The following is a 21,174-nucleotide window of genomic DNA, read 5'->3' on the forward strand; positions in this document are numbered from 1 at the left end:
AATTTTTGTTTAATAACACTGTAATATGCCATGTTGTTGTTCATCAGAGGTTGTATTCAAAGAATTTTAAGATCTCCTGAAGGACCAGATTATGTAAAAACCTTATAACTGACAGATGCTATACTTTCTTTTTACCTTGCCAAGTATAATCCAGCATGTATCATGAGCACTGCATATACTTAAGCTCAATAGTCTCTGAGGTTAATTATTAAAATAAAAACTTTCACAGCACTGGTATGTAGCAGGTTTTTATTAGAAATGAACACAAAATTAAAAGCAGTGGTATAAAAACACAGATTATGCTATAATTTTCATTTGCTAGGGATATGTTGGTATATTTCTTAATTTTGCTTTAATATTTATGCATAAACACCTTGTCTAACAGAGAGAAAGCCCCTGTTCTGTTGCTCTTTGTCTATTAGCTCCTTATAACATTCAAGTCTTTCAAGGTCTCAGCATTATTGTCAAAAATGAGGCAACGTTAAGGCATTTCAAAACCTAGACTTAAGTTAAAACTGCAGTCATGTTTCATTATGACGGGTCTACTGTGGATTTTAATTGTCCCCCTGGAACTGATAAACACTGATCTCCATCCAATGCATGTCATCGTGACGTATGTTCCTGTCTGCAAGTGCATTCAGACAATGTGGCATTCAAGATTTAATAAAATGCATCTCCTCACATCTCTCTACATGCAAAGCTGAATAGAGACATGCTGTTTTGTACATTGTATCAAGTAGTACAGGTTTCTGCATGGCACAGGCTTTGAGTGAACTTTTAGAGCCTCCGTTAGTGCCTTTGTAGGTGCATCTACGTGCTGTAGAAGGCATCGTGTAAAAGTGTCTCAGACTTGACAGAGGTTGTAGCAGGGCACGGGTTTCTCCAGCACGTTGTCTCCATCCACTTCAAACACATAATCGCAGCGATGTGTGATCAGCGGAGCATCAGACAGTGCCACGCTCTGATTGCCAAAGGAGATTACTGTGTCTCTCTGTAGGGAAGATGACAGCGGTAGGTCTACAGTTAGTTCAAAGGTAGGAGGTGTTGGGGAGGACTGATGTGTTTTCATTTCCCATTGCCAAGTTTGACATTATATTTGATTTGTAGTTCAAAATAATTACAGCATGTACCTTACCTAGGTACTTATGGACCAAGGTTTCTCTACTGAAGGGCAGGTGGTTTAGCACCAGCCGCTTCTCCAGCTCTTTAAAGCTCACTTTCTCTTAATTGGCTGCCCCTCATAAACAAAGGGATGAACAGCAGGTGGGTGGGCCTTCTGTCCTCAGCAGAACTGCTTATATACCAGAGCTTCTAAGACCTTATCATGTGGCCGGCCTCTCCAATTGTCTAACGGGGTCTCCTAACTGTTCCAGGCTCTGATTTTAAAACCAGAGGTGATCATTGTTTATTCCGTCCAAACTGAACCAGATTTCTCAGTCAATCAGATCAGCTGACTCTGTTATTTCTTTCAAACGATTGCTGAAAACTCGATTTTTTTGTTTGCTTAATCTTTCCCCCTTCATTGTTGGCCATAGTTTGCAACTATTTGCATGTATGTGTGTATGTTGGAATGAATGTATGTCAGTATGGCTGATTATGTGTCTGTATGTATGTTTAAACATGTACACGTATCATCAATATGTGGCTTTATTTAAACTGCACTTTGTAACTCTGCTATACAAATTGTTGTTGTTATTATTTAAGGATAAATACCTGCAAACTGAGGTTGCAGACTCTTGTTTCTAGTTCATTAACTATATACAGGATTGGATTTTGGGAGAATTTTTGAAATCTTTCATTTATGTGAACTTTGATATATACTAACAGAAACGGTCCTTACCCGTTCTTTATTGGCTACAGCAGCAGAAGCAGCGGTTGCTGATTTATCAAAGTCCTTCTTGCATATATGAGCCATAATCCCAGCAGCTAAGGCATCACCCAGAACATTGATCATTGTCCTGAATCGATCACTGATGAAATGAGAGGGGAAAAGTTCATCACAAATTGACCAATTTAGCTAAATACTAAGACTTACTTAAAGATAATAACTTTTGTGGGACTTACAGCACCCAGTCAATGGCTACAATCAAGGAGATGTCAGCAGGTGGTAAACCCACAGAGGTCAGGACAATCACCATTGTAACCAAACCCGCTTGAGGTATCCCAGCTGCTCCAATGCTGGCTGCGGTTGCTGTTATACTGATGAGACAGAGGAAAAGATGTTAGGGAAACAGAAAAAAAAAAAAAAGGGAAACAGATTTTCAACACAAGGAACTTCTCAGGGGAGCATCTGTTCTCAGTATTTATTCTCACCTGATAGTGACCAGCTGGCCAAAGTCCAAGTCATACTCATTGACTTGAGCTATGAAGATGGCTGCCACTGCTTCATACAGGGCTGTTCCATCCATGTTGATAGTGGCTCCCACTGGAAGCACAAATCGAGCAATTTGCCGGTCAACTCCACAGTTCTCCAGGAGACACTTCATAGTGATTGGCAGCGTGGCTGAGCTGCAACGAAAGAAATCAGAGGATATAAAAGGATGTCAGGTTAGTCAGCAGACTTCAATCTGAACCAAGGACTGGTAAAATGTCCTAGTTAGAAATGTAGAAAGATCTACATTGGTGGGATATAACACATAAAAATGTCTGTTTTCTCTTACCTTGAAGATGTAGCTAGTGCAATGACAAGAGCCTGCAGCAGCCCTCTGATGAAGGTGAATGGATTTTTGCGGGTAAAGAAGAAATAAAAGAGAGGCAGCAGGATGAGGCCATGCACGAAGAGACCACACAGGACAGTGATGAAGTACATGCCCAGCTTCTCCCCCAGATGGGCTGGGTCGTGCATGTCCAGGATCTTTCCTGCCACCAGGAACACAATGCCGAAGGGAAAATACCTTCAAAGAAGAGAAGATAGAACATGAATTCATTTTCTTACCACGTTGACTCCTGAAAATATATGAAAGTTTTTTTGTTTCTTTCTGAGTGTGTGTCCCTACAGGAAAGGATTTCCATCCTGACCTTAACCCCAAACAACTCCACTGGGATTATTTGAGACATCAACTGTGATCCAGCATCAGTTTGCTGACCTCACTAATGCTCTTCTGTCTGAATGGGAGTAAATCCCATGTTGTATGCTGCCAGGCATCAGAAGAGTGCCAGCTGTTATAGCAGCAGGCTGAAGCTCATAGACGTGACTTTACATGTTCAAAATCACATATTGTACACATGGATACAATCAGTCTTTGAAGCTCCAAGTTTTTTTCTGACGTACATGCATGGTGCCTGTGAGTTGCCTGATGTATTTACCTATGAGTTTGTAGCACTAATTTTATATAGAATGGTAAATGGTAAATGGCCTGTATTTGTATAGCGCTTTTCTAGTCCCTAAGGACCCCAAAGCGCTTTACACATCCAGTCATCCACCCATTCACACACACATTCACACACTGGTGATGGCAAGCTACATCGTAGCCACAGCCACCCTGGGGCGCATTGACAGAGGCGAGGCTGCCGGACACTGGCGCCACCGGGCCCTCATAGAAAGAGTCCTCTTTGCTCCATTCATATAACTGTATTTCAAGTGTCAACTCATGTCCAATGAGAAGCTTTGAGGTCACTTTAGATACACCACTGAGTTTTCCTCGAATCGCCATGAGATCTATTTTTGGATCTAATCTGGCTCTGCTGTGTGAACTTTGTGTAGTCTGTCTTTTATTGGATGCATGTGCGTGATACAGTAGCGTGTATCTGTGTGTGTGACAGAAAAAGAAACAGGGAGACAGAGAGAGTGCAGCCTTACCACATAGCAGCATTGATGATCTTCATGACACACTCGTTGATGCACTGGCACACATTGACGAGTGGTGTGCCACGTTCCCCCATTTTCCCCAGCAGCAGACCTGAGAACAGATAACACAGTCGCACAGTTGTTTGTTAATAGTTGTGGTGCAACCTTCTTATCCCGATAAAGAAAAAAAGACTTTACAAAATTTAACTAACTGCATAGTAGTTAGTTGGTTAGTCATATAAATAAGCTATAAGGCAGAGCAGCTCTTGCTTTGCTGACATTGCTAATAAATCTCAAATTTTTAGCTCCTTTTAGTGAGTCTCCATGATCTGTGAGAGTACAATATTTCAATTAGAAAATACTGTACTTTTTAATTCCACTTCAGGTATTCAATATTATGATCAGAACTTCAGTACTTTTCAGACAAAGTTGTAAAAAACATAAATACCACAATGCATTGCTGCAAATTAAAACTAGTCTACAAAATCTTTTGCTTGTGCCACATTGCAAAATAAAGAATTTTTTTTAAACCACACCTTCTTGTGCCCTTTCAGATGTTCAGATCCAATATTATGCACTTAGTGGATATAATTTACTTGTTCAACACATCCTTTTTTATTTCTTTTTTACTGTTGTATTAAACTTCCCATAACTTATTTTCCTTTATAGAGAGAACTATACAACTGAACTGTGTAAAGTAATTTTACTTTCTCTGCATATATGACATCGGCCAATGCATCATCACATTTACTTTTGAAACTTTAAGCACATTATGCTGATAATAGAGACATTGCTTCTGATATCAAAAGTCATTAGTTTATCACTTTTGAAATGGAGACATGTGGAGAGATGGCATGAGACAGCCTGCCAGTGCAAAAGTTGTTATGTCCTGTAATATAACCAATGCAATAATGTATCTATGCATTTGCATGGTCAGCATGTAACTTATTTATGAGCTTGAATAGGCTGGCTTATTTTAAAATCCCATGGTTATTGTTATATAAAACATTAAAGTTGAATGGTGATTGTCTTACCCATTGTAGCTGAGAAGATGACAATCCCCAATACATTCATGCCTTTGCTTGTACTTGGGACAATCTTATACTTGATGTCAGGTGCAGGGGTGATCTCCAGGAAGACTGGATGACCCAGGCGAGGGTTGTGGTAATCGGGCATGACGTATACATAGTTGGCCTGAGACACTTTTGCGTCATTGTTCTGTACAATGGGTACCAAATCTGTCCGGTACTGGCACGAAATGAAAGAACAACCATATAGATCTTTTACTACGGGCATCTTGAAATTTGAATATTTGAAATTTGAATAATATTGCGCAGTTCTCAATCAGTAACTCCATGTTGTCGACTCACCTGCTGAAAAGTTGCTTCAATCAGGTTTGATGGGATCATGTTCCTGCAATGTACAATAAAAAGAAAGAAGCCATATGATCACATGTGTAGGATGATATACAGTTCAACTGATGGCAGCTAGATCATTTACTTGTGTGTGACAGATTCTGAAATGATGGTCAGCACTTATTGTTGACCTTAAAAACAATAATGGGTTGTGTTAGACACCAAATAAGCACGGATGAGAAGTGCTTGGATTGCTCGGGTAAAAGAAAAAAGCTTGCCGCAGGTGATTTTCTATAATTCTTTTACAACTGGCCTCATTTATGCATCTACTGGTAAATAGCATGAAAAGCTAGATACTAAATGTGTGTGGTGAGACAGCTTTTTTGAGTTTTTAAATATTTTAATCTTATGTTTGAAGACAGTATGTACTGTTTGTGATGGTTTTGAGGGTGAAAAACATATTAAAAACAAATTGTTAGTATTTTTTCAGTATAACTATTGGGATGCACAAATACAGTTTTTCACAGTAGAAATCTTCAGAAGCTTAAAATGTAAAAATATGCAATGGGTATGTAAATAATTAGGCTCAAATCATCAATTAAAAAGTGTCATGGTGTTCAGTTATTGAACATTTAGACTTTGTTATAATAATATCAATGATTAACCAGCAATTATACTGTAAACCTTATAAATAAAACACAGTCTCACTTTTGTTTACAGTAGGAAGTTCTTGGTGAATCTAACTGCTAGTACTAAAAATGAAATTGCATATTTTGCATCATTTTGTAAAATAGATCAACTTTAAAATGAGCCAGTAGAATATAAAAAGCACCTCGAGTGGCTTGAACAGTACTGCCATTTCTCAATTCTCTTGCTTCTGGAGTATGTTAACTTTTGATACTTCCATTTATTCTTACAATAATAAGTTTTACATAGCGGATATTTATTTGGCCCACTACTTGTACTCATATGTCATCATATACCGTAAATGTCTCCAGTGGCCGAACTCATTAAAGTAAAATAGTTTCCTAGATTTAATGAGTTTTTATAAGAATAGTGAGAAAAACACAGGTTACGTTTTCACACAGTATAACAGCACAGAGAGTTTCACATGTTAAGGTTGATGGAAGCTGAACAGGTAGAGCCAGCATCATCAGACTGTTTTTATTCAACCTGCGTCAGTGACACTGGCACCAAACACATAAGACGACTGAAATGCGCACCTCACCACAGCTCTCCAGTTTAATCTCATTTAAGAATAAGCGGATCTTTGACATGAATGGCCCTTCAATAAGCCTGAGCCTGTACAGGAGTACAGGTTCAATCTAACAAAGTGACTCTGCAGTAGGATCTTCTGAGAAAGTGTCAGCTTAAAGAGTCACAATTAACTCTTTCCCTATTCTTAGTCAAGCTGCTGCAAGGGTAGTGACATTGCAACAATGCTACAAGGATTTTAAAGGATGATGTTAAAGCTTATCATTTAAATTCTGTGTTAAAAATCCCTCCACTGTTGCCAGAAACAGTTTAATATCAAATGTAAATTAATGTTTTGATGAATACAGATTTCTGCAAAGCTCTCATGTCTTTCTGGAAATCTAACCTATCTGAGGAGATTTTGTGATTGACCAAACCTGAATGAGGGTTTTTCTGCATATTAATAAAGTACTGCTTGTGAGAAATATGATTTTCCAAATAATACCAAATTAAGTCGTTTTCTACTTATTTGTGTATTTATTTATTTTAGTTTGAGATTAATTAAGGAATATGAAACAGATATAAGAGAGATCACTTTACCGGGAGCTCTAAGAGCTGATCTTGTGAAATGCTCTATTAAAACACACACACACACACACACATATATATATATATATATATATATATATATATATATATATATATATATATATATATATATATATATATAAGAGAGAAAGCTTGCTGAAAAAGTAATTATATACAGAGTTTGCATCTCTGTTAATGTTCACTGCAACAATATACAATTTAGATTCAGATTGCTGCTGAGTAATTTGCCATTTTTTATTTTTATTTATTTTTATTTATTTTTTTTGCCAAGCACATCCTGCTGACACAACTGCTAGCTTTCATCCAGCAGCATCAGCATTTTAAAATGTCCTGATTCAGTGAAAAATCTTATAATTCGTTAGATAATCTCTGGTGCCATTGTAGAGATGATATGTTTGAACGCCAGATATGGCATGGTTTGCTATGAATAGTAGTGTGAATAGATGAAAGACTGAAATCTTTTGTTTCTGTGTGAATGTTAACCTGATGAGGTCCAGCAGAGCATCAGCGGAGGTCATAACAGGCCCTGAATGTGAATGGTGACTGTCTTTTTCAGAGCCGGTCCCTGGGTGAACGATGATAACCAGCACGATACCAACGATGACAGCAATGAAGGTCGTCCACAGGTAATAAGTGATGGTCAGGACTCCCAGACGACCGCTTGCCTTGGTGTCCATGGCTGACAGGCCAGACATAAGACTGGATAGGAAAGTAGAAGAGGTGTGATTATGGATGTTGGCTTTACGAAAGACTGGAACTGAAGTAGATTTGAATTAGTTGTTTGTTTTTCTAAGGCTGCAGATTTTCAATAGATGTAGTGACATTTAACTGGTGGTGTTCAAACTGAAGTGGAGCAATAGGAAATATGACATCCAACACATGTCCCAGACCAAATTCAAAGCCAGCATCTCAGCTCTTGAATGACTGTACCATTAATCTTTGTGACCAGGACATTCCACACCTCTAAATTCTGTAAAAATATTTCCTTCAAATATATATTTGATTTAAAAATCAAAGCTATCGTCTACCTGGAGGTGATAAGTGGGAGAATCAACATCTTCAACATCCTCATCAGCAGTTCTCCAGGGAATGAGAAGTAGATCTTGGCCTGTTAAAGACAGGAACAGTTAAGCTTTGGACTTGTTTTTGTTTTTTGTTTTTTTTTTGGGGGGGGGGGGGGTTGGGGGGGGGGCTGCAATGAGCTCAATACAGTTAAAAAAAATCATTATTTACAAGAAGTATGTACAGAATATGTCACCTGTTGTAGTGTAGTGTAGTCAGGTTAGGGGTAGACACTGGACAGGTTGCTACCTCATTAGATGGTCAACACACAGAAAAAAGGAAACCACACACTATCGTATCCAGACTTAACCCAATCTTAGAATCACCAATAAATTACATTTAGGTTTTAAAATTAATTTAGTTAATCTAACGTGGATGGCTTTGGACTGTGGGAGGAGGTCAGAGTAACTCTCTGAGCAGAGAGAACATCCAAACGCTGCTCTTGCATAAGTCACATGTAGTAATTTTGATTAATATTAAATTCTTAATAATAAAGAAAGTTAGTATTATGCTTGTGTTTCACAGATTCTTTCACTGATCATTGGATGGAAATAAAAATGTACTTTTAGAGCATTCCTGCTACTAGACAAGATTACATTGAGGATCCACACTGGACACATAAGCTTCTCAGTTTAAGAGCGTCTTACATCACAGTGACTTCATGGTTGTAGTCTGTAACCTTGAATGAGACATTGCTACACATGGAAATAAAATCATAAATACAGGCTGGAAAAAAACAAAACATTGAGAGAAATTCAGTATGGAATGACAGACTAATTCATTCATTTTCAACTACTCCTGGGAAACAAACTAAACTTATTGAATCTGGAAATTGTGTTTATTGTTTATTTTATATTATGAGGCTCAAATAATGGACAAGTTATTTCTTTATACCACTGTATTTGAAAGGAAACAGATTAATTTTTCTTTCTTTTGGTGAATCAAACCAATAACATTTCATAAACTCCATAAAACTGATTGAATCCTGGGTTATTTCACATACACAAAGTTGCATATAATCCAGTATTGATATTTAAAATTTTTACAGTTGTTCAGTTGTTTATGCTTATCTTCTCCTCTTACCTCTGAACTGATTGTCTGTGTCTGTGTTCTTTCTCATTATTGCATAACGGACCTCATCTACAGCCTCAGTGCAGACATGTCAACATGTCAGGAGTACTCATTGCCTATTCCTTTTATCCTAACTGGAGTTATCCTAACTAATTTGTACATATTCTGGACAACATTCTAATGTAACGAATGTCTGTTAGAGCCTAAGTGAGTCACTTTGTCTTAGTTTGATTTTCTCTCTATTCATACATTCATCCATTAATTCATACCTGTGTGGAGAGGTTGAATGACCGGAGTATAAATCCAAGCACACAGCCGGTCACTACCGCAAAGACCGAGAGTGTCAGCAGACCATTCCTCTTGCAGTAGTCCTTCACGTACGCCCTGACTTTCAGAGACACTATATTTTCTAATAACTTCTGCAGACATTCCATCCTGATTCAGGCTCAGTCTGTATCCCAGCAAATCCCCCCCACCCCCGTCGCTGGCAGCAGATATCCGAATCTCTTGATGAGTGAGAATTGTCGGTATGTATCTCTCGAGATCCACGGCAGAGGAGAGCAGGTGTACCTGAAGAAATGTGGGTCCTGTTTAACTCTGAGGAGCTCATCCAGTCTGAAGGAGGAAACGTTGGCTGACTTGTTCCTGGTAAAGCGGTGTCTACAAGGATTATCCCTATCCCATGCGAACAAAGTCTCCTTTAGAGACACTCAGGCTTATTAAAGAGGCTAAAGGTAAGCTCATTATGAGTTATTACTACCTGTGTCCAAGTCATCCCATTCACAAATGCACCTTCATGCACTTTGTCATCTGCAACTTAAGCTCTTGAGTGCATGTTTACTCACATGTATGTAATTAATTAGTTATATTGTACTTGCTGAGAAGCACAATGTAAGAATTACAGGAAGGTTTTATAAATTAATCGCAAGGTCTCTTTTAAATAATACAGCAAAGATTTCTACTCATGAAACTTTTTTATTAGACTGAGGAATGACCTGTCCTGGCAGGATTACCAGAGGCAAGGCCAAAGGCATGACGCCAGCATCAGCGCTCACTATTCAGCTATGACGTAAAACTGATTAACAGGTCTGGACATACACTGGGTAGCTTTAATGTCATGATTTGTCACTTAAACTAGTAAATAATACCATCTTGGTACAAAAAGAAGCTCAAATTAGTTTGTAGTTGAAGGCATGAACTTTAACCCTGCAGGCTGTGAAGGAAAAGATGACCACTCTCACACTAGCATGGTTTACACACTACAATCTACACTGTTATTCAAGCAGAATTAAATTTATAGCTAGTGACACCAGATTGATCATATAAAGAATTTAAAGGAAAAATATAAAGTATTGTCTTATGCAGCGGGAAACTAGTGATCAATACAGCTGAGTACTCTGAGCTACCAGCTGTCTGTTGTAGTGTGCTGTTTGCATGCTGTTTTAATGCTTTTTGTTGATGTCTGCTAATCCTTTTAGTCCACACTGACCTGGAAAGAGATCCAAATTTGACACTAAGCATTCTAACAATGTCTTCCTACATTACCTTTAACCAGTCCAATAGCATTTAATCCTTGGACAATGCACGCAGTAAGATTAGTGGATGGAACAAACAGCAAACAAATACTTACTACTTATCTATTTATCTCTGCTTTTAAATCTTAATCCTCCAGCCAAAAGCCCCAAATTACTTTCAAATGCATCATACACTAACATTAACAAACAATAACTATTATTCTTATTAAAAATATAATTTTATTTAAATATTTACAGAACCATCAGTGCTAAAACCTCAGCGTGGGTGTAAAACCTCTTATAAGTGAAGCGAATAGCAAACCACCCCTAGTGTTTGTGTATGAATTTGTTGCTTTGTTAGCTGTCACCACTGTATCATCTAGAAACAATTTTATTTTATATATATATATATATTTATATATATTTCAGGTGATCAGAATCAAATATTTAATTTAATGTATCTTTAAATAAGAAATGTATACTTAGTGAGGTTACTGCCAGCTCTGTGTTCAGGGGTCTGTGTCAGAGTTTCTTCCTCTTCAGCAGCTGCAGTCTCTGCAGTCTGACTGAGGGAGGTTTTTGTACAGCTACAAATCACTGTGTGAACACATCAGCACTGTTTATTACATGGATACTCTTACAGTAGTAAACTGCTGCATCTTCAGCCTGAACTCCACTGATGGTCATAGAGAAGTCAGAGCTGCTTCCACTGCCACTAAATCGAGTTGGTGTTTCTGAATGTCTTATGCTCACATGTCGAATTAGGAGCTTTGTGGTCTGTCCAGATTTCTGTTGATACCAGTACATACACAGACCATCACGACAGCTAGCAACAGCTTGGCTGGTCCTACAGGTCAGAGTGACATTGGATCCAGGAGTAGATGTCAGTACTGGAGGTTGAGTCACAGTCACCTGACCGCTGCATCCTGCAGACAGAAACAAATCATTCATTTATCAGCAGAAATCAATGAGAGAAAAAGCAGCACATCATGTTTGAAATGTTGCTGAGTGAATGAACCTGTAAAACAGCAGCAGGTCAGCGTCCAGATGAGGATGGTGATGAGAGTCATGGTGGTTGTGCTTTCTGCTGTGTTGACTGACAGATGTGAGTCCTGCAGTGTTGAAGTCACAGGACTATAAACCTTCTCAGTTCTCTGGAGGATCAGCTGATGATGCAAAGCCTCCTCTCTATGGAAATGATTTCTCTGCTCTCAACACACTGAAGGCAACGTGAAACAACTGAAGAAAATTTTTACATTGGGATTGCAACTAAGGTGTCCATGGCTGCAATTGATACGTTTTATTTTGAGTGTGATTAGTATGAAATCTAAAGTATAGAAAATTGTGATTTTTTTTTACTTTACTTTAAATTTGCTTTGTTAGTAGTCAGTATTGAGAAGCATTTTGTTAGATGCTCTGTTACAAAGACAGTAATTCTTTCTATTTCCAGTTTGTAAATTGTCAAGATATTATCTTTATTTGTAGGAAAATTATTTTGTTCTTTTTAAAGCATTTTAGATTAAAACTAGCATAAATGTAGCCGTTTAGATTAAGTATTGGGGTAGCAGACATTTTCTAAGTGCTTAGATACTTGTTCTGAGTGCAGGCCGTTTTTGTGTGGCCACTTAGTGAGTTTGTATCACTGTGGTACACTTTTGGCAGAGGAACCAAACTCATCGTTAACTGTAAGTACCAAAAACTTTTACTTTGCAAAACATGTAGTATTAATAATACTACATATACTAATAATAATACTAATTAATGAACTTTAGATTTTTGTATGTTGCTAATAATTAAGGTTAAATTGAAAAAATGCTGATGTCACAAAATGAGAAAAAAACGTATTCTTTCCAAGCTGCAGTTAAATTCATTGAATCAATGAACAATTATCTATTTTCATCATACTTTATATTTTTTAAAAATATTTAGAAAAGTCAAAATAAACTAATAAATTAAAAATGTAACACTGCAGAAGAGCAGCTGTAATATTTTAGCTCATTATTTCAATATCTGCTTATTTTTAGATTTAAAATGTGATCCGTAGTTTTGCCAAATTAAAAAAGTGATTTTTTTAGAGTAACTGCAGATCATCTTGGTGTTCATGGCTCATTAACTTTAAATGTAGTTTTAAAGGAAGTGAAAGAAACAGATGACAAAGATTTGACTGTTCACATGAGTGTTTCAGCTTGGTTCATTTATATGTGGGAACATTATCACAGAGATGAGTTATTCACTTTGAAGTATTATTCAATAGATATAGGAATAGATTACCATATAACTGCCTTTCAAAGTTTCTTCACCTTTTTGACTCTCTCCTCTCTCTGCGCTGTCTCCTCCAGTGGGTGTGTTGAGGCCCACCCTGACTGTCCTCCCTCCTTCTAAAGAGGAGGAGAAGAAAAGCAGTGCCACTCTGGTGTGTCTGGCCACTGGAGGGTTCCCCTCAGGTTGGAAGCTGGGCTGGAAGGTGGGGGGCTGTAGCCCATCTTCAGGGGTGTCAAACAGCCTGGAGGTCTTGGGGACAGATGGTCGTTACAGCTGGAGCAGCACCCTGAGCCTCTCTGCAGACCAGTGGAGGAAGGCGGGCTCAGTTAGCTGTGAGGCCAGTCTGAGTGGACAGAGCCCCATCACTCAAACCCTGGACCCTGACCACTGCTCAGAGTAGAGCTTCAGCAACACTTCCTGTCTACAAATGATGTTTTCGAATCTACAGATCTCTGTTCCAGTGTGTCTGTAAAACTATGTTTGATCTTTCGAGAAATGTTCATATTCATGTTCTGCTTCTTGCCCACTATAATAAGCAGTGTTGGTCAAGTTACTTGAAAAAAGTAATCAGTAACTAATTACTGATTACCTCCCCAAAAAAGTAATCCCGTTACTTTACTGATTACTTATTTTCAAAAGTAATTAATTACTTAGTTACTTTTTAAAAACACGATTTACAACCTGAAGAGGTGATAAAGCGATAGATCTTTCAGCCCAATTCTACTTTTTCTGCATAATCCATCATACAAAATGTAATCAAATGGAAAAGTCTCTTTTTAAAACTTGTTTTATCAGTTTTAATCTTTTAACTTTATGCATCAAGCAAAAATTTAATTATATGCAACATTCTCTGACTGGAAGAAATTTGTTTTAAACCTATTTAAACCTATTTTCTGCACATTCCAGCACATAAAATAAAATATTTTTTTGTGTTTACACTCAGTCTTTCAAATAGATGCAAGTAAAACACAGCAGAAAATAAATAAAGTCAAATACTCAGCGGTCATTTTGCTCTATTTTCACCTGTAAAGCAGGACTGCGGTAGGCGGAGGTTTACCCTGGTGCAGGTGTGCCGCAGCGGTCAGTGGAAGAATCCGCGAGTTTCTCTGAGTTTCCCATTACGTGCTTGCTTGGAAGTTTAGGGGTTTTTTTCGCTGTAAAAAGAAGTTTTCTTCCCACGCACAACGGACACGAATGTTTTTGTCACTTTTTATGGAATCAAACTCAAAGTAAGGTCAGTACTTCCACGCTTTAAACGCTGCATGCTCATACTCTCTCCTGCATTCCATATATGATCCATTGTTGATCTGCACACAGCTGTTGTCACGAACGTCGCACTTGCTTACTCACTGTCATGAGACATTCTCGCAAAAAATCACGGTTGCAGTAACGCAGCGTTCCTACGGGAAAGTAACGGTAATCTAATTACGGTTTTTGCAATAGTAATCCCTTACTTTACTTGCTACTTGAAAAAAGTAATCGGATTATAGTAACGCGTTACTTGTAACGCGTTACTGCCCATCTCTGATAATAAGGAATGTAACTTACAGCATGAAATAAAAGTACAATAAAACACTGTGTTTGTATTTAGTTAGTTTTGCAATAGAGCTTTTATGTTTAATTATTAAACCTTATGCTGCATTGTGAATCTCATACTTTTGCGCAACAGAGTTAAAGATAAAGATTAACATGTTCATTATATTATACTTACAATAGCGGTAGGGGAAAATTATGGGGATGTAATATTTTTTTCTATCAATGCATCCATCGCAGCAGCAATGTTTTAGAAAAGATAAATGGTAAATGGTAAATGGCCTGTATTTGTATAGCGCTTTTCTAGTCCCTAAGGACCCCAAAGCGCTTTACACAACCTGTCATCCACCCATTCACACACACATTCACACACTGGTGATGGCAAGCTACAATGTAGCCACAGCCACCCTGGGGCGCACTGACAGAGGCGAGGCTGCCGGACACTGGCGCCACCGGGCCCTCTGACCACCACCAGTAGGCAACGGGTGAAGTGTCTTGCCCAAGGACACAACGACCGAGACTGTCCAAGCCGGGGCTTGATTAAATGATATACATTTTTATGTTAAAACTTCTTATTATAAACTTTTATTTTGTGTATGTGTTTGATGACTCTATTGTTGTGTTCAGTGGACCGGTTATTCTCATCACAGTCTCTTCACTGCACTCTGCACCTGCAGCCTTCACTCAGACTGAAGGAGGTTTTTGTGCAGCTCTAAATCACTGTGCGCATACTCCACCAGTATGCACACCCATACAGTAATAATCTCCAGCATCTTCAGCCTGAAACCCACTGATGGTTAAAGTGTACTGAGAACCAGATCTACTGCCACTGAATCGAGACGGAGTTCCTGAGGAGCGAGTTGATGCTTGATATATAAGAAGTTTGGGAGGCTGTCCAGGTTTCTGAAGGTACCAACTGAGATCAGCACCAATATCTGAACTTCCTGTGGCGCTGATGGTCACAGTCCCACCAAGACTGACAGGTTTGGATTTATCAGCCTGAGTAAGAAATTTATTGGCCAAGGAATCTGAAATGATAAACAAAATTAAATCTGATTTAAAAAAAACCTTGATAATCACCAGCGAAGATTACGATAAAACTAAAACATTTAAATGAAAAAGTTAATAAATGTTTAGAAATTCTCACCTTGCATTAGAAAACCCAACACGAGAGTCAGAGTTGCTATCAACATCATCTTGATGCAGTTTTCAGTGTGAGTGCATGAAAACAGTTCAGACTCTCATTGAAAGGAGAACTTAAACTCCAAAGATCAGTGATGCATAAAATCATGCAAAATGCATTTGGGCACATCTGTCCCTGTGAAACTGAGAGAGGGGGGTGTAAGATAACTCCGCATATCCCTGTGGACTGAATATGCAGAAATGTGACTTCCCACTTCCATGCCTGTGGCTTTCTTATCTTTGCAAGATTACCCAAGGAAGCCAAGGAAGGTCTTTTCAACCATAGATAGTCGCAGACTGCCCTCTGCTGACAATCCAAATTCACAACAACTCTTGGTAAATGTCCATGATCATGTGTATCAGTTAATCTTGGTGCTTCATCCGTGACGTTAGAAACACTGCAGAGACCAAGATTGTATCGCAACAACAGTGTTCCAAGCTTTAAATGTTCATGTATGAGTTTTCAGTGGCTCCTAGATTACCATTAGTCATTAATATCATGTCAAAATCCCAGTATTACATCTCATTCTATAAACCAAATTTAATGAGTCAAGAAACTGGTTGGTAAAACTTTTCTGCAAAACTCTGAACATCTTCTCTTGCAGCCAAACACATTTTTTGTAGTTTTCCCATTGTGATGTATAATGATAACCACTGAAGGCAGAATTTCAACACAGCTTATCAATCATTATTGATAACCATTATTTCTTGAACAAACATCTCTAAAATTGTTGCATTTTGTTGCTACTGATGTGATGAAACTAATGTGAGTGAGTTCAGAGTAAAGGCAAATCTGAGCTGAAGGTGGATCCAGAAATAGATGGAAACCATTTGAAAGAAATGATGAAGATGAAGACGGAGACAAAGATCAGGAACAGCAATTTCAAATGAAATTTTTGTAACCATGTTGGACTATATTTTTGCACATGCAATGAAAACCCATATGAACAGAATTCAAAAAAGCACTGGCCATTTTATTAAGTACACTGGATGCCACAGCATAACACAAATCTCTCAAGACACAATGATGGCAGCTACTCACTGTATTTAGGCACGTAGTCATGTTCAAGATGATCTGCTGAACTTCAAACTGAGCAGCAGTTAAATCAGGTGATTTAAGTGACTTTGAATTTGACACAGTTGTTTGTGCCAGCTGTTTGTTCTGTTTCCCACAAAGAAATTTCTAGGGTTTACAGACAATCATCTTATGATCTGAAAAAGAGAAAATGCCCAAGGAAGGCAGTATCAATGTGTTTGTTTTCTTTATTTGCATGTTTTTTTGGGAGTTTTTTGATACCAGAGTTCAAAGGAGAATAGGATAGGAAAGCAACAATAATTCAAATAATCATTCATTACAACTAAGTAATGCGGAAGCGAACCTTCAAACCTTGAACCAGATAGACTGCAGCAGTGGAAGGCCACACAGGATGCATCTCCTGTCAGGTAAGAACAGGAAACAAACTATAATTCACCAAAACTAAACAAAATAGGATTGGAAAATGTTTGCTGGTATAATAAGTCTCGATTTCTCCTGTGATATTTGGATAGTTTGGTCAGAATTTGACATACACACATGAAAGCACAGTTCCACACTGGCTTGTATCAACAGTTCAACCAGTGCCAGTGATGTACAATAATGATACGAGTGATATTTTCTTGGCATATGTTGGTCCCCACATCTTTATTATTTTTGTAGAACTGAAACAAGCAGAGTTCGGAAAGACCTGTGTTACAATTTGTGAAAACTGTTCTTTTATTTACATTTTGTGAAGTATTTGAAATGGTGTGTAATGAATCTGTTATTATTTTTGGCTGGTTATTTGTATTATCTAATGACTGTTTTACAGTTTCTCACTTAAAGCAGTTCTCAAAAGTGTAATGCAGATTTTTAAGCTCCTCATTCAAATTTCCTCTTCAGTCACATCCCAAAGTTGCTCTACTCGACTGAGATGTGATGACTGAAGGTATCATGAAGTACTGTGTGCCAGGCAGTGGACCCAAATGCAGGACTCGCCCGACAGACTTTATTAGCTGGCAAATGGCAGACTTAATAAAGAGCTAGGTCTTCTGCTGCTGTAGCCCATCTGTGCCATGTGCGTTCATAGGTCTTCTTTTGCATACCTTGTTTGTAACAAATGCCTATTTGAGGTGCTGTTGCCTTCCTATCAGGTCAAGGTACTCATTCTCCAATGACCATGAGATGAACAAGGTATTTTCACCCGTTACCGCTCACTGACACTTTCTGTTTTTCAGACCATTCTCTGTATTGGATTAACGAGCAGTTTAGAAAGATCTGAGTTATATGTCCTGAACAATATTTGCTTTGTACTTTGGTTGTTTGCTGTAAGGTTTTGTCTACTCAGATTGCTGTGACTCACCTTGTAAACACACAGAAATCCATGGGTGAGGTGGTTTTTGTTACACAAATGTAAAGCTGCGAGGCTGCAGGCAGTGGCTACTTCCACTGTTACAATAATTATTTTCTTTTATAAAAAACACGACTGGTTTTTATTATATAAAAGTTTCGAACGCTTTTAAAAAGTTTTCTTTCACTTCAACAGCTTATTGCAGGTTTTTAATATATCTTGGTTGCCAACATTGAAATCACAAGATTTCAATGTTGCATAAACACCCTTTTTCCTAAGAATCAAGACCTGCCTAGACAAGTACACTCTACATACAACTTTTATTGTCATAAGCTACTGGAATCAAGAGTCAACACTGAGATATTAAAGTTGTTCTCAATCACTTTGGTGTAATTCTCACATCAGGAGCATCACTCTTACTGTTCTTAATGCAGTTTTAAAAACCATTAAGGCATTTTAACTGACTCATCCTTGCAAAAGGCTAGTACATCACTTCATCTCTGTGATTACTGAATAAAAACCTTGAAATGACACAATTATGCAACTATATGCATCAGAAAACACACAAAAAAAATATACAAACTGAGAACATAGCACCAATTACTGTGTAGTCCAGTAAAGTCATGCTAGCAAGATTCAGCAACCACTTTATTAGGTACAACAGAGTACTTCAAGCTGAGAGGGAAACAGTGACCACTTGTTATAAACAAGGTATGCAAAAGAGCATCTCTGAACTAAAAACACATCAGACCTTGATGCAGATGGGCTACAGCGTCAGATGACCACACTGGGTGTCACTCCTCTCAGCTAAGAACTTTAAACTGAGGCTACATTTTTCACAGAAATTGCGCAGTAGGAGACTGGGCGGGGGGCTGTATTCAAATGACCTCCCCAATCACCAGATCTCAGTCCAGAAGAGCACCTTTGCCACGTGGTCAAAGTTTGAATGAAAACGTGAGCGCAACTGTGTGATGTTATCATGCCAATATGAAGAAAAATCTCTAAGGAATGTTTCCAGCACCTTTTTGAATCTAATTCACAAAGAATTAAGGCAATGCTGAAGGCAAAAAGCGGTCCAGCCCAGCATTACCAAGATGTACCTAATAAATTGTTTGAAGAGTGCACATCTATGTAATATATGCTTATGTGTAATTAACATTCCTTTAATGTGCACTGGTGACACAAGAGTATGTGTTTCTTTTTGTTTCAATAAAACCTCTTCTGAGAAAATGTGTTTGTATTTGCTTTCAGTTGAAGGGCAACTTCACTGCTACCACTGACAGTGACTGGCCTTACTCTTTCTTACATTGCAAGAACTTTTTATACATGTATACAGCTTTTTAGTATATTCTGGTTAGCAACAGAGAGACGTTTTCTGATAGAAATGTAAACACCTCATGCAGATTTCCCAGGTTTTTCTTAAAAATTCTTACCTGCCTGGACAAGTGTACTGTCCAAACAACAGTTAAAGTCATAGGCCGCTACGATCGAGAATTAGTACGTTTATTAGCAGTGTTGGGGAGTAACGGAATACATGTATCGCCGTTACGTATTTAAAATACAAAATATGAGTAACTGTACTCCGTTACAGTTACCGTTTAAAAAGGTGGTATTTAGAATACAGTTACTTTGTTGAAATAAATGGATTACACAGCGGTATTTTTCCTGTTTCATGTTGTGGCGGGTCAGGACTGTTTGGGTTTTGTTTGACAGCTGTGATGTTCTGTTGTTCCAGGAGGCAGCGTTACGGTTACCATGGTTACAGGGTGACGCTTGCCCTCTCTGCGACTGTGTTTCCTGGGTGAGAGAGGCCTTTTTGTTGTTGTTGTTGTTGTTGTTGTTGTGCTAAGCTAATAGGCAGAATGCTACAGGCATAGCCCTAAAGAATGTGGGCAGTGTAGTCCGTGCTGCAGGGAGAATGGACTGCCATACCCGTTATGTGTCTGTGAGAAAAAGGAGAGTGGAAAAGTAGAGCTGTCATTGAGCAGAAACGGGAGCTGGAACCATGTAAATATAATAATAACCACTGCAGCCAAAAAGAGTGCCTGACGAGCCCAGTTGTAAGTAAGCTATTAAGACTCGACTGTACACCGTGTTTGTGTTTTCCTCCGAAACAATAAGTTCCGTTGGAGCAGCCTTTCAACGCCTCTCTCTGTCTCTCGCTAGCAAAGTTGACCCAGACAACAAGGTAAAGCTAGTTTTCAGCTATGAGCCGGGCCCTGTTTCAGGAAGCCGGTTTGGAAAACTCAGAGTGAAAAACGACACTCACGGTTGAGTAACCCCGAACTGTCCAACTCGGAATATTCCGTTTCAGAAAGGCTGATAACAATTAGTTCAGTCAACGCGGAGTTGCTTTAACCCCAAGTGAAGCGCGCGGACGAGGATACATAAAGCCCTGATAAGCGGAGCACAGATTAAGCGAGTCACCATGGAGACGGAGGGAAAGAAGGCGCGGTCAATGTATTTCACAGCGCTTGAGGCCGAAATTCTGATGGCAGCATATGCCGATAACATGCAAATTCCGCGGAAAAAAGTAACACAGCCACAGCTGCAAAAGCATGCATGGCAAAACATAGCCGACAGAGTCAATGCGTGAGTGTTAATTTAAACATTGATCGAGGGATTTCCACCCATTTAACACGTTATTTTATCATATGTTATTTTATTTGTTATTTTATACTGTTGGAGCTATTTGTTCTTTATTTTTGTTTTTGTTCTTATTTTTGAAATTAGTTAAAGTTTGTTGTTAGTTTACTTATATTTTGGGGTTTATTTGTCGGTTAATATTTTGTTTTAAATGATTTGTTTTGTTTGTTGTTATTTTGTTAAATTAGTCAGTAAGAGCTGTAGGGCCATTTTGTTTCTATAAATAAAGAGACTGGTATAGGACCAGCATGCATTGGGGTCAGTGGCGTGCACAGACATTTTGGGGGGCAAGTGCTCCAGGGGGAAAAAAGGGCACTTTTTGCATATGTGGAAAACCTTTTCTTTGTATAATAAAAAAATCGCACAGGTTAAATGCAATTTGACTTTTATTTTCTCCTTTCTCAGCCTCTCTTTCCTAGGCATTATGCTTGCTGAAATTAGTAAATAAATAGACCAAAATGTATGAGAACGAATAAGACTGACTGTGGTCATTACAAGAACAGGGCAGAATGGTCGTTTTCACAGGCAATTGGGAACTGCCCATTTTTCCTTTAGCAAATTAATGTGTTAATGTTGCCAATATGTTACACCAA

General features: G+C 38.3%; 1 protein-coding gene and 1 gene segment (V, D, J or C); both read right to left on the minus strand.

Annotated features, from left to right (window-relative positions):
• LOC105941099 (Ig kappa chain V region Mem5-like) overlaps nt 1-15,640 on the minus strand; it is a 48,004-nt gene extending 32,364 nt beyond the window's left edge. Inside the window, 2 exon segments of the V gene segment in view lie at nt 15,114-15,415; nt 15,535-15,640. Of these exon segments, the coding sequence occupies nt 15,114-15,415; nt 15,535-15,583 (351 nt within the window).
• slc1a8b (solute carrier family 1 member 8b) lies at nt 233-9,752 on the minus strand. Its single transcript, XM_004540237.4, has 11 exons — nt 9,348-9,752; nt 7,974-8,053; nt 7,429-7,644; nt 5,158-5,200; nt 4,822-5,035; nt 3,800-3,899; nt 2,661-2,894; nt 2,314-2,508; nt 2,065-2,199; nt 1,841-1,970; nt 233-991 (listed from the first exon to the last, which is right to left on the minus strand). The coding sequence occupies exons 1-11, from the start codon at nt 9,510-9,512 to the stop codon at nt 845-847; spliced, it is 1,659 nt and encodes a 552-aa protein (XP_004540294.2). The 5' UTR covers nt 9,513-9,752; the 3' UTR covers nt 233-844.
• Nucleotides 15,641-21,174: the final 5,534 nt, after the last annotated feature.

This window comes from Maylandia zebra, linkage group LG19 (genome assembly GCF_041146795.1).
Source record: "Maylandia zebra isolate NMK-2024a linkage group LG19, Mzebra_GT3a, whole genome shotgun sequence".
NCBI lineage: Eukaryota > Metazoa > Chordata > Actinopteri > Cichliformes > Cichlidae > Maylandia > Maylandia zebra.